Source organism: Trachymyrmex cornetzi, unplaced genomic scaffold (assembly GCF_001594075.2).
Source record: "Trachymyrmex cornetzi isolate Tcor2-1 unplaced genomic scaffold, Tcor1.1 scaffold1017, whole genome shotgun sequence".
Classification (NCBI taxonomy): Eukaryota; Metazoa; Arthropoda; class Insecta; order Hymenoptera; family Formicidae; genus Trachymyrmex; species Trachymyrmex cornetzi.
In genome coordinates, this window is record NW_017295562.1 from 193,969 (window position 1) to 207,898 (window position 13,930).

A 13,930-nucleotide genomic window follows, 5' to 3' on the forward strand; every position below is an offset into this window, starting at 1 on the left:
CCCTCTCTCTGCCTCACTATCTCTTTTTCTCTCTGCCTCTCTATCTCTTTTTCTCTCTGCCTCTCTATCTCTTTTTCTCTCTCTCTCTTTATGGCTGAATTAATGCGTTTGTACTTAAAATCAAATAGATATATACATATATTTGAAGTTTAATTAAACTGCAAAGATAGAAAATTTTAATGTAACCCAATGCAATGACAAAAAACAAGACCTATAAATTCCTTTTGAAACAAGGACATATGTTCCCAAGTAACTGGGTACACATTACACAATATCGGTCCAACGAAACGCTCAGTCGTTCTTGATACGCGAACAGGTTCACATCGATTGTCAGAGTCTCGGATTTCTACAATAGATTAATACAGACTGCAAGGTAATAGGGAATTGTATCTTCTTAATTTTATAACCTGTTTCTAGAATAAACAAGCGAGTATGCTTATTTTAATATTATTTGAATTAATACTTTTGGAAATGATTTATTTTTAAATAAATATAAAATAGAATTGTAGTGTTTTGTGTGTTTTGTGCGTGTCATAAGGATTAAATTAAATTATGTAATTAAATACCAAGACTGAATTTGATTATACAGGATTACTTATATATAAAAAATGATTGGAGTTATATAAAAATAAGTTTAATATACAATACAGTTGGATAGCAAAATTTCGAAAACTTTGTTTCGAACTTTGCGTCAACTTATACGTATTAAATTTGCGTAAAGTCAACGATGCTAAAATTAAATCGCTTCGAGATCTCAGACAGAGAAAGAATTGACTAATTGAATTGTTCAAATGAGTAAATTGTTGAAATGTGATTTTGTTAATTTTTCTCCCGTCCGATATCTCGGAACAACTTTTATCATTGTACACACAAGGCTTAAATTGAAGATTTGTTCGCGTCATATGCGTCAACATGCGCGTTGGAATGAGTAGGTGCTGTGATAGGGGAATGTTGAAGTATATTGAAGCATGCGACGCAAGCAAACCTTAAATAGCGAGAGCAGGGACGATGCTAGATTATTTAACGCCCCCATGCAATATTCAAATTAGTGTCTTATATTAGAGGAGAAGGTGGCATTATAGGCCCCTATGTACATTTTGTACAATAACTCTGTTAATAATCCATATATAAATTGAAAACTTAATGATTATATTTGTCAAAGTGTTATTCAATCGATTTTTTCAAAATTATGAAATATATTATTAAATATTGATTATACTTGTGAGACATTATTTATAAAAATATAAGGACGCGTAATAAATCGAAAAAGAGAATAAAGGTGCTGCGGTCTTTTATAAAAAATTAGTTCTTCTTAAAAAACAGTGCTTAGTTAAAATTATATATTTAGAAAACCTATTGCAGAATGTATATGTATATACGTACATATAAATTTTTATAAACATAACTTGCTGTATCAGTACTAAGAATTTATGGAATATATAACGTGAACTATGGATCTACAGCAGAGCTGTGTGCGCTTATTGAATTCTTTGGTAAACATTACGTGAGAACCTTAAAATAGGTCGTATTATCAGCACGTTTAGAAGGCTACATTAGCTAATTGCCATGTTATTATTTAACATCTAATAGTACAACCGAATAAAATATCAAATAACAAACACTTAAGTGTATAATATATTCATGTGATAATGCATACGAGTTTAAAAAATGTATAATCAAGCTAAAATGTACCTTGCATTTCAAAAGTAAAAACTCGAAAGTTATATAAAAATGCATTTGATGCGTTGAAAATGTACATAAATGCTGGCTACTGTGTATTTGTATTAGCATTATTGTGTAATGGCTGCTAAATAAATAATTTTATAAGTATTCATTAGAATTCGCTATCTAATAGCGAAGATATTATGAAGAACCATATATATATCTATATGGATCATAATACTATCTTCTTCTTATAAATAATAAAACGTTGATTTAAATATTGTATTTAAAGTACGGGGTGGTTCAATTAAATTTTTTTTTTTAACAAGATCTTTTTTTTGCGTAAATTCAAAATCAACATTGGTAAACATATTTACCTTGATTGTGAGTAACAGGTGGTAGTGTCCACGCTGTCTTACATAGTTGTGGATTTGCGGCAGTTATTTCTGCAGTAGTTGTTGCGATATCTAAGTAATAAAACGCACCGAATGCAATTGTGCAACGCGTGATCTAAGTTCGTGCATCGATCAAGTTTCTTGCAAAGGGAATTGTTCAAGCCGTCGAAATTTTTCGTAAACTGTGTGATAATTCAAAGATGAGATGAGACGCAAGTGTGCAACATTTTATTATGTCGCATGGATTTTTGTATTTACTGGCATTATGTTTGTTTAGACTTGCTTGAAAATGAGGTAAACCTTATAATATTTTGTACATACATTTTTATATTTATACAATTTTCAGAAAATGTACAAGTTATTGTATTTCAACGTTACCGGCCTTGGGGAGTCAATTAGGTTTTTGTTAAATCAATGTGGCATTAAATTTGAGGATGTTAGGTTTACCTCCGATGATTGGCCAAAACATAAACCAAGTATGTTACCTTTCATATGCTATTATTTTTAGATTACAAAACGATCATAATTTCAATTGTTCTTTCATCTAAACACTAATTCGTGTTATAAAATTTACTTTGCAAAGTGCATGGAATTTCTCGCATCTATATCGTCAAGTTTTATTGTTCTACGATCATTCGGTTTACGATCATTTATGTTTCTAATATATGCGTGGGACAGATATTGCTTTGCAATAATCTCATGATATTTTTACACATTGCAGACGTGCCCATGGGACAAGTGCCAGTCTTAGAGATCGACGGGAAGCAATATCATCAGTCCAGGGCCATCGGACGATTCCTCGCCAAGAAGGGCAATTTATATGGGTCTGATGATTTCGAGGCTATGGAGATTGATGCTACTATTGATTCTATGGACGACATAAGATTAGGTAAAAATATTGCTAATCAACCAATGTGGAAGGATAACAAGTTGTCGATTATATAATCATTTAATCAACAAGACACATACATTGTAACTTTCCGAGTCTTTCACACCGATGGGATTAGTCATCAATACACCTTGCACACATGTTGCGCATATGTCAAATAGGGGTTTAATGTTATTGTTGATCTGCATAAAGCAGATATTTGAAGTTAACAATATATTTCCTGAATAATTATCGCGCGCTGTTTAATTAATATCGCTCTTCTCACGGTGATTTATCGTACAATATGCTTTTTATCTCTATGCGAAGCAAAAATCGTACGGTAAATTTATTTTTGTAGCATTATCCCAATATTACTGGGAAAAAGATCCCGCTTTCAAAGAGAAACTCAAAGAGACTGCCTTCCAAAAATTGCCCTATTATCTCGACAAATTCGAGGCTCAAGTTAAGAAGAACGGCGGATATTTCGTTGGTGGCAAGGTAATAAATTTCGATTCCGTGCCAAGCTATATAACTAATTTTATTACCTCTATCATCGTAATTTCGTTCAGACGAAAATATATTTTTGTTGTTGTAGCTGTCGTGGGCAGATCTCCTGTGGGCTGCATATTTCGATTATCTGAGTTTTGTTCTGGGGGATGATCCGAATAAGGATCATTCCGAATTGAAGAAACTAGTGGAGAAAGTTCGTGCTTTGCCTAACATTAAAGCTTATATTGAGAAGCGACCCACAACCCAAATGTAAATAAAACGATTTATACTTTTATGCTCTTTCATTGATTTGTTACGTCATCGTTTTGTAATAACTATTCTATCTCAAAGTGTTTTGTAAAAAGAATAGTGTGCTAATGTATTACATTCGAATAGCTTTAATCAGTTTCTCTGCAATCTAATAACAACTAATATTATTGCGGAACAAGTGTGAAAAGGAAATAAAATCTTTTCGTTTGCAGCATAAAAGTGTACGTGCTTGTCGCTTCTTATTTTTAAAATTCCTTCTTTCTTATCTGTTCAAAAATATTGCGTATATTTATCAAATATATATATTATTATAAATATTATATAATTTAAATAACATGGAATAATATTACGTTATAAATAATAAAAAATTATGTTTTTTTTTATCACTTTGTCTTATTATACAATATTAAACGATATATTAAAAGCAATAATGGCTAATTTTTTAATCGTTATATTCTGTAATATAATTAGGAAAAGTTATTATTGTTTAAAGAAAATATAAGAAATACTGTTATAATCCTGGAATAATCTTAAACCCCATCCCGGAAGGATTATAACAGTAGAAGGAGACGATTTTACTACGTTATTTATGAACAATGGAATGTAAATTATCATGATAATATCAGTATTTCTACTGCATTTACATTAGCAAATAAAAGCAATAATATCGTTTTTAACTAAGAAACTATTTACAAAGTATGTTTTGTTTCACGCATAATACGCATGATGCATTATTCTATTCTTGTCGTTCACCGAATATTAAAGAAAGATAAAATGATACATCATAGTCATCATGCTTGAAACGGAGCTCACTTATAATTATATATATTAAAATAATTAAACCTAGCATAATAAGATAGCATCGTATTTTATTATATAGATATTATATAGATAACGCAAAATAATCTTAATTTTTTATCACTTTCAAATTTTTGCAAAATGCATAATGATAAAGAAGATACAATGTGATGTAATAAAAGATGAGAAATCGTCTTTGATGTAAAAAATAAAAATGCCACGATATAGTTTGCGTCACTATCCTGTGATTAGCGTTTTGATCTAAGAGAAAATAAAAGATATCCATTCTTTTTTTTTGTATTATATTCCAAGCAAGATAAAAGATTATGTCATTAAAATAATGTCGAAATAACTCCAAAATGATTATTAAAGTCACTTTTCGATCACTCACCAATCTTACGATTCATTTTAATATTTTTATGATATTATAGCGATTTGTTGTTCTGCTTAGAATTCAACCTTCCATGCGTGCATTCTAGCTAAGTTAAATGAATTTTGTGTGCATGTGATTGTGTGTGTAAGATTAGTATTATAATTCTTTCTATAAAAAGGACTTATGTCACTAAGTGACTAGATATGTAGACAGTACCGTTTCAACGAAACTCTCTCCAGTCATTCTCGATCCGCGATTAGGTGTGTGTCGGTTGCTAGAGCCTCGATTTTTCAAGCCGGATTACAAACTGCTAGGTAATGAGGAATTCTATCTTCTTCATTTCGTAACCTGCTTTTGGAATAAGTAATCGAGTACGCTTATTTTAATACTGCCTAAAGTGATACTTCTAAAAATGGTTTATTTTTTAATAAATATCAAATATAGTTATCATAACAATATTAATTAAAAAACTTAACGATGATACATAAATTAATATAGAACATTTAGGAATTCGCGCTGTAATCGATGCGCTTAAAATACTGTAACTCGCAACTTAAGATCGTTGTTTAATTCAATGTATATTATCGACATTTTTACATTATTCGACGTTATAGTGGATATTTTAGTATCACAATTTTGTCTAGATTTTCAACTGTATTTTACTTCTGCATACGTGCTTCCTGAGGTAACCCTCCTATTAATTATAGTCTATATACATTCTAACAACTTATTGTTTTTACATAACTGACTATTTTGAAGGTCTCGATCTCCATGAGACCATCCAGCGTACTATCTGCTCATGGATATAACTGGGAGATAACCAAAAGTTTTCCACGTGTTAATAGATGTTTCTATTATCAACGATGTCAAGCTGAAGAAGGCTAGAATTTAACCGAAACGTACTTGTACTCAATTATGTTAAATACATTCATTCAATTTTTATTTTTAATGATACATACATGTTGCATACATGTCCAGAATAATATTAATGTTACTGTAAAGTATTCTGCACAAAGCAGCTATTTTAAATCATATATTTTTTTAATGTTTTCGCACGCTGTTTAATTATGCTTTTCTCGCGGTTTACCACGAAAGTATTTTTCTTTTTTTTCAACACAAATAATGTTAAATACATTCAAGTTATGCTGAGGTTATAGAATCTCTAATGTTTCCTCCACACGAGCAGTCGTTTTGTGAGCAATGTTTATTCAACTTGGTAGATAACTATGTGGATTTTTGAATATGCGTTGAAATTTGTATAACTGAGGAAGGCTCAATTCTGCAGCCGAAACATGTTTTGTTAGCATATGCGTTTTTTGTAACTATGTAATCACACGTAAGGATAATTTAATTTATGTAATCTTCTTAATTTTGTTATTACATTAATTTTTAAAATTTACGTATTAATATATTGGTTATGATAATTTAAGAAATTTTTATATTCTGACTCTCATTCGCCCTTTAAACTTTCTACTTATTATTTATACTGAGTATTTTTGTTCTGTACTTTTGTTAATTTATACTAAGGTTATAGTCCAGTATTTTAAACGTACCGATTACACAGCGCGGATTCTTAAATGAAGACATTAATTTATGTATTATCGTGAAGTTTTTTATTAGAAGAAATCTTTTTACGGTTGTTATAATATTAATTAAGTTATTAAATCAAATAACAAAGATTGAATTTGATTATATTTATCATTTTTTTAGTTAATGGTCAACAATTATTTGCAGACCTCATTAAAAATTGAAGCTAATATTGAAGCACACAAGGTCATTTCATGACGCGATAAAGTATTGATGTGTTGCCATATAAACTCCGAACTGTTTATACACAAGCATCAATTGATTCGTTCATACGGGTTGCTTGCCTGTGCTTGTCACGCCACAAAATGACTTCGTGTGCTATCTCTTTAGACCTTTTTAATCGCAACCTTACTTTATATATACATATATATATATTATTTGTTTTCGTATTTATTAATTTCCAGAATATGCCGACGTATAAGTTAATGTATCTCAACGCTACTGGCATTGGGGAGCCAATTAGGTTCTTGTTAAGTCATTGTGGCATCAAATTTGAGGATATCAGAATCACTTTTGATGAATGGCCAAAGTATAAACCAAGTATGTTATCTCTATATATACTATAATTTTGAAATACATTTGAGATTCCATCCATTTATATATAATAATTCGTGTTATATAAAAGGAGAATGCGAAAAAGTTTATTTTTTACTTAAATACAAAGTATAAATTAAAACTATAGAATAATTACTAAAACTATTACTAAAACTATAGAATAGGAAATAATAATTATTTGGTATATAATTAAATCATCTTTTGCAACATATATAAATATGCCATTGATTTTATTTTAAAGGACACAAATCTTTAGAAAAAACATTCATATGATTATTTCAGCAATCATTAATTGTATAAATCTCGATTTTTAATACTTTCTCCGGAACTAATGCACAAATAACTGTTACTTTCTATGTCTATACTACGAACAATTTCCAACGATTAATTCATGCTCTGCAAGAAATTTTTTCACATTCTTCTTTATTTTGCAACCTAAATTTCTCGCATTTATTGACAGGTCGTAAGTTCTTTTATATAGTCGCATTTCTAGTATAAATGCGCACATGAAACAGATATTGTTTTCAATAATCTAATAATATTTTTATATATTGCAGACATGCCCATGGGACAAGTGCCGGTCCTGGAGATTGATGGGAAGCAATATCATCAGTCTAAGGCTATTGGACGATTCATCGCCAAGAAGGGCAATTTATACGGATCCGATGATTTCGAGGCTATGGAGATTGATGCTGTAGTCGATTCTATCGATGATATAAGACACGGTAAAAATTTCGGTGATCAGTAAATATAAAAAAATGACAGGTCATCAATTACATAATAACCCAAGCAACATGATTTTGACTTTTTGAATCTTCCATACTAGCGGAATTATTCAATGATACATACATGCTGCATATATCCAGAATAATATTAATGTTACTGTAAAGTATTCTGCATAAAGCAGCTATTTTAAATCATATATTTTTTAAATGTTTTCACATGCTGTTTAATTATGCTTTTCTCACGGTTTACCACAAAAGTCTTTTTCTTTTTCTTCAATACAAATAATCGATAGATAAATTTATTTTTGTAGCAATGGGCCATTATTATATGGAACAAAATCCCACCTTCAAAGCGAAACTCAAGGAAATCGTCTTCCAAAAATTGTACCACTCTCGCGATAAGTTTGAAGAACAAGTTAAGAAGAACGGCGGATACCTCGTCGGTGGCAAAGTAATAATTTTCTATTGTTTACTAAGCTATTGATCTTCGTGTTGTCAAATGTATTTGTCTTCGTAAAGAGACTAAAATTTCTTTTTGTTATTTTAGTTGTCTTGGGCAGATTTCCAATGGGCTGGACATTGTGACATTCTGAGCTCTATTCTGGCTGTGGATCCGAATGAAGATCATCCCGAATTGAAAAAACTAGTGGAGAAAGTTCGCGCTTTGCCCAACGTTAAAGCTTACATCGAAAAGCGACCTAAAACTGAATTTTAAATAAACCCTTTGCAACGATTATAACTAATTGTAAGTAATGCAGCGAAAAACCTGCACCTATTAGAAGAAATTCAAATTTACTTTGACTTTTGGTTTTCTCACATTAATTGATTTGACTCATATTTTACCTCGGTAAAACTAAAAATTTTTAGTATCTATTGTCAAAAATAGAATTTGAAAAATTTAAACCATCGATTTGCTCTGTATTACTGACTTATGGACTTCGATCTTTGATTCCTTTAATTAATTTGATTCATACTTTGTCTTGATGAAACTAAGGTCCTCAGATATCTGCCAAAAACAGAGTTCTAAAAAATTAAATATCGTTTCTGAGAAATCTTACAGACGGATATCAATCAAAGGGACAAATAGTCAGACAGACTGTGTTAAATTACAAAGTAGTTTGCTATGTACGCTGCACTACTTAATAAAACGATTTATAATTCTAGCTTTGATTTATTTCTTCGACTTGTTACATGTCGCGACATCATTCGTCACTAGTTATTCTATTTTGAAACGTTTTGTAAAAGAATTACGTGCTTATATATATTACGCCCCAATAGTTTCATCCATTTTTTTTTTGCAAACTAACAATATTTAACATTATTACGTAATAAAGAAATAAAAATGAAATTAAATCTTGTTTACTCAGTAAAAGTATGTGCTACTCGCTTCTTATACATATTTCAATCCCCTCTTACTTATCTATTTGAATATACATAATTATCAATTATGCATATCATCGCTTAGCATATGATTTCAATAATGTCAACACAGATAGCATGTTGTTTTGTAATTATCAATTATGCATATCATCGCATAGCATATGATTTCAATAATACCAATACAGATAGTATGTGCGAGAATGGAAGAGACGCACGAAATGCAAGAGATCCGGGTTCGACTCCCGGCCGAGTAATATTTTTCGCAATAAGAATTAATTATTTACAGATTTTAATATGTCATTCAACATTATTAATCCTTATTGTATCATGTACAATTTGGTGCCTCATCCATACTCTTTGTTTTTTCACCTCTTCAACATACTTTCAACTTTCTAGAATAAATATTGACTCTTTATTTTGGAAAATAATAAAATGTAGTATAATTTATAATTGCCGAAAGACTCAAAAAAAGTTGCACGAACAGGAATCGCTCGGTCATTAATTACCTATATTGGTACAGTAAGGGTTAATAATCCCCTCAAATTTCCTCTCGGTGGTCTAAAGAATGCTCGCACGGAATGCAAGAGATCGAAAATAAAAGATTTAATTTTTGAATACGTTGTGTAAATCATTGGCACTGGCCACAATATAACCATCGTTCGAATCCCGTAATACAACCAAAATGTCATAGTTGATTTGTGTCACACATATATTATATTATATATGAATAATTGAACGCATTTACAGAATTTGCAAACGGAAAAAAAATGTATATATTTTTTTTTATTTTTTAAATGAAACTCCGCTTTATTGCTTGCATTAATTCTATTTTTTCCACTGTAGATAATTTTTAACAGATAACGAAATAATAATATAGAGTAAGAATTGCCTATATGAGTCACAGGATATTTTTCGTAAAAATCTCTGTTCAATTATATTTTTCAAAATTTGACAATTTATATTTATAATCCGTTTCTGTGCTTCACATTTGAAGAGGACACAATAATGTTATCGAAACGTTTGTAATTTTCAAAAATATATTATTTAAAAAGTTTTTTAAATATATTTTCTCGCGAAAAATATCCTGTGACGGCTCACATAGGCAATTCTTATTCTATAATATTCTATATTATTGTTAAATATTGGAGTCTTATTTTATTTATATTGTAGATAACGAAGTACTTTTAAAAAAAGAATACATGTCCCTGAGTGGATAAATCAGATAAGAAGTATCGCTTTACTACAACAGTATAGCAGTTTTAGTTGTACTTCAGGAAACTCTGCATTCAGTGTTAGATCGAGAGATTTAACCTTTGTGAGAAATTGAATTGCAGATTGCAAAGTAATAGTAGAATTACGATTTTCTGGTAATATTAATTTTTTTATTAAATGGATACACTTATGAATTGACACAAAAATAATATGTGCAAAGATAATACGTGCAAAGATAAATCTCAAGTGCTGAGAACTTACTGTACATGTCGCCTGTAATTTATTGTAGATGCAAAATAAATTCATACACTGAGAAAAAAAAGTTGTTAACTTGACTAAATGCGTTTAGTTCGTAATGATTATTTAGTTCGAATATTTATATATTTAGATTAACAAAATCTTGTAATTTAAAATATGTTATTTGTTTGAATTAACAAATATTTAGTTGAGTTAACAAATATTTGCTTGACAGTCCGTGACCGCTACATTTAGTTGAATCAACTAATATTTTTTTGAAACAGCAACTTTTTTTTCTCAGTGTATTTTTCATTATATTTTTATAAATTGTTTTATACCATATGGTCTCAATATCCTCGTTTTCTATTATAAAACAAACCAATCTTTATTTTTTAAATTTATTTTTTATGTCTATACTATTTTCAGATCATGTCGACGTACAAGTTAACGTACTTTAAGGATGGAGCCGTTGGTGAACCATCCAGATACTTGTTAAGTTATTGCGGCATTGAATTCGAAGATATTAGACTCACTATGGAAGAATGGCCAAAGCATAAACCAAGTATGTTATTTCTATGCTATATTTTTGAAGAGAGAGAGAGAGAGAGAGAAATTATGAGATAATTGCAACCATAACTTTAATTGTTTTTTTGTTTAAATATTGATTTTATACTACAGAATTTATTTTGTAATTTTCTCATTTTAAGTTCATTATTCTTATTATTTAATTATTATATTTCTATCGTAAATAGAGAGAGGTATATTCTTGGAATAAATATTGTTCAGCAATAACTTAATAGCAAACATATCATTTTTGTGTTTAAAAATTGTAGACATGCCCATGGGACAACTGCCAATTTTGGAGATAGACAATAAGACATACCATCAATCCAGAGCTATCGCTCGCTTCATTGCTAAGAAGGGTAATTTATACGGGTCTGACGAGTTCGAGGCTATGGAGATTGATGCCACGGTCGATTCTATGGAGGATATTAGACGAGGTAAAAATATGTTGGTGATCAATTGAAGAATGACCGGCTGATAATTAATTAATTCAAAGTAGGCACACAACTTTTCAATATCTCCACACTGACGAGAGATTTGATTAATTAATATGATACAGAGTGCACGTTATGCTTATATAAACTGAGGAATTCAATGTTATTATTACAAGATATTATGCCATAAAAGAAAATTATTTAAAGTCAATGATTAGTGCGTTTCCTGAACGATTGTTGTACTCTATCGCTATTACTTTTATTACAGTACTTACATAGCGCAGATGAGTCTTTGTCTTTGTGCGACAAGTTTTAACTCATTGTCAGATTTATTTTCGCAGCTATGGGCGAATACTATTGGGAACAGGACCCCGTTTTCAAAGCAAAGTTAAAGGAAACCGCCTTCCAAAAATTGGCTTTCTATCTCGACAAATTCGAAGCTCAAGTTAAGAATAACGGTGGATATTTCATCAATGGCAAAGTAATAATCGATTACATGTCGAACTATAGAGTAACTCCAGTAAATACACCGCGCTGGGATTTACACCGCAGAAGTTAGAAAAAATAGAAAGAGTGTAATTTTCCCGCAACTACTCTACTTACATTCCTTTATGTTATATTAATATTGAGTTATGATTTCAGCTTCTTAGTGTTAATATTAATGAAATTATCGTGAATTGATTCGATTTGTCACTGTAATAAGCAGCGCCATCATAAATTATAATCTACATAAAATGATTACTGTAGGGCATGTAAAAGACAGTGGTTATTTCGTGATGCATACGTGTAGAGGAATAGTAAAGCATGTTGTATATAGAAAGCAAAATACAAGTGCCTTGCTTTTGTATTCTTTGTTTAGTTTGTTGCCTTGTACATCCCATCTCTTTGGGATATACGGCATTTTTAGCGGGCGGGATTTATGCTCAAAGCATACAAAGTGCGCAGATTGAATTCATTGCACAAAATACAATAAATGCATTACATGAAATATGTACCTCATATCGTAACACTTGTAATATATGTAGCAAGATTGTAATTATTATTTATTACTTCATATACATATTTACCTTTCTTATTTCTCAACAAAACTTTATAAACGCATTTTATAAGTTATTGTGTCATTTTACGTCTTATTTATATGCATTATTTTTAAATTTTTCATGAGCCGTACATATCCCCTTCCTCCTATAAGTAACCATATATCCTACTTCTATAGGATATACAGCATTTTTGCTATGGTTACTTACATCATAAAATGACACAATAACTTATAAAATGTGTTTATAAAGTTTTGTTGAGAAGTAAGAAAGGTAAATATGTATATGAAGTAATAAATAATAATTACAATCTTGCTACATATATTAGCATTTTTGCTGTATATTCTATAGAAGTAGGATATATGGAGGGTTTAAAAAACTTCATTTTTTATAATACACGAAAAATAAATATTTCAGATTTCTAATATTTTTTTCATAGTAATAGACAGTAGAAAATTTTTACTGATACAGTTCGTTTACTTTAAACATAGTAAATAATATTTAATAAATTAAGTCCCGGCCGAGGTAATATTTTTCGCAATAAATTTATTAACATTTTCAATACATTAACATCTTTATAATATGATGCTTGATGATAGCATTAAATTATTAAATTGCTTGTCAATTTAATTCGCGATTACTATAGAGTTTTAATTGCGTTTATAGTCAGGAAAAACAATTCGGCGCGCAATTTGAAAAGACTGCAATATAGTATGTATGCAAGTACATATATAGTGTATATTAGTAATTCAAGATTGAATTATTTTAAAGCAATGAAGATCCAGCTTCGACCGTAATAGACATTTTTTAATTTCTAGTATTAATAAATTAAGTTTTTGATAGATGTATAGATGCGGCGTATATACCGGAATTACCCTAATGCTTATCTTGTTAATTTTGCAAAAGTCCAAAGACACATGTTTATTATTTTAGCTGTCATGGCCGGATTTCATGTGGGCTGCATATTCTGAACGTATAAGCTTTATCTTAACCAGGGATGTGAATCAGGATCATCCAGAATTGAAGAAGCTAGTAGAGGAGATTCGCGCCTTACCCAAGATTAAAGTTTACATCGAGAAGCGACCCAAAATTCAATAGTACGTAAAATTTCTAATTTTACGTACTTTTTGTTCTTGTATTGATGTCATTCTTTATTAAATCTTTTAGACCAAAATGTTTTGTGAAAATCTGGCGTATATTAAGTTAGCATGGTGGTTTTTTCGTAAGTTAATATTATATATTTAACATTTCTATATATGTAACAAACGTAAAGAGTATTATATTTTTTTCATCAATGAAACTGTCTGCTTATTGGTGAAAATATATATTTATTATTTTTTAGAA

The 13,930-nt window shown here is 29.9% G+C and overlaps 2 protein-coding genes across 2 annotated transcripts; both read left to right on the forward strand.

The window, feature by feature from the left end:
- The first annotated feature begins 275 nt into the window (after positions 1 to 275).
- Positions 276 to 8,508, forward strand: LOC108758047 (uncharacterized). The gene is made up of 10 exons (XM_018502802.1): positions 276 to 373; positions 2,404 to 2,533; positions 2,779 to 2,946; positions 3,284 to 3,423; positions 3,521 to 3,684; positions 3,811 to 3,862; positions 6,847 to 6,982; positions 7,555 to 7,722; positions 8,034 to 8,173; positions 8,270 to 8,508. The coding sequence occupies exons 2-10, from the start codon at positions 2,407 to 2,409 to the stop codon at positions 8,435 to 8,437; spliced, it is 1,263 nt and encodes a 420-aa protein (XP_018358304.1). The 5' UTR covers positions 276 to 373; positions 2,404 to 2,406; the 3' UTR covers positions 8,438 to 8,508.
- Positions 8,509 to 10,381: 1,873 nt separating this feature from the next.
- On the forward strand, positions 10,382 to 13,789 carry LOC108758169 (glutathione S-transferase-like). Its single transcript, XM_018502979.1, has 5 exons — positions 10,382 to 10,469; positions 10,978 to 11,113; positions 11,385 to 11,552; positions 11,891 to 12,030; positions 13,520 to 13,789. The coding sequence occupies exons 2-5, from the start codon at positions 10,981 to 10,983 to the stop codon at positions 13,682 to 13,684; spliced, it is 606 nt and encodes a 201-aa protein (XP_018358481.1). The 5' UTR covers positions 10,382 to 10,469; positions 10,978 to 10,980; the 3' UTR covers positions 13,685 to 13,789.
- The last annotated feature ends 141 nt before the right edge of the window (positions 13,790 to 13,930 follow it).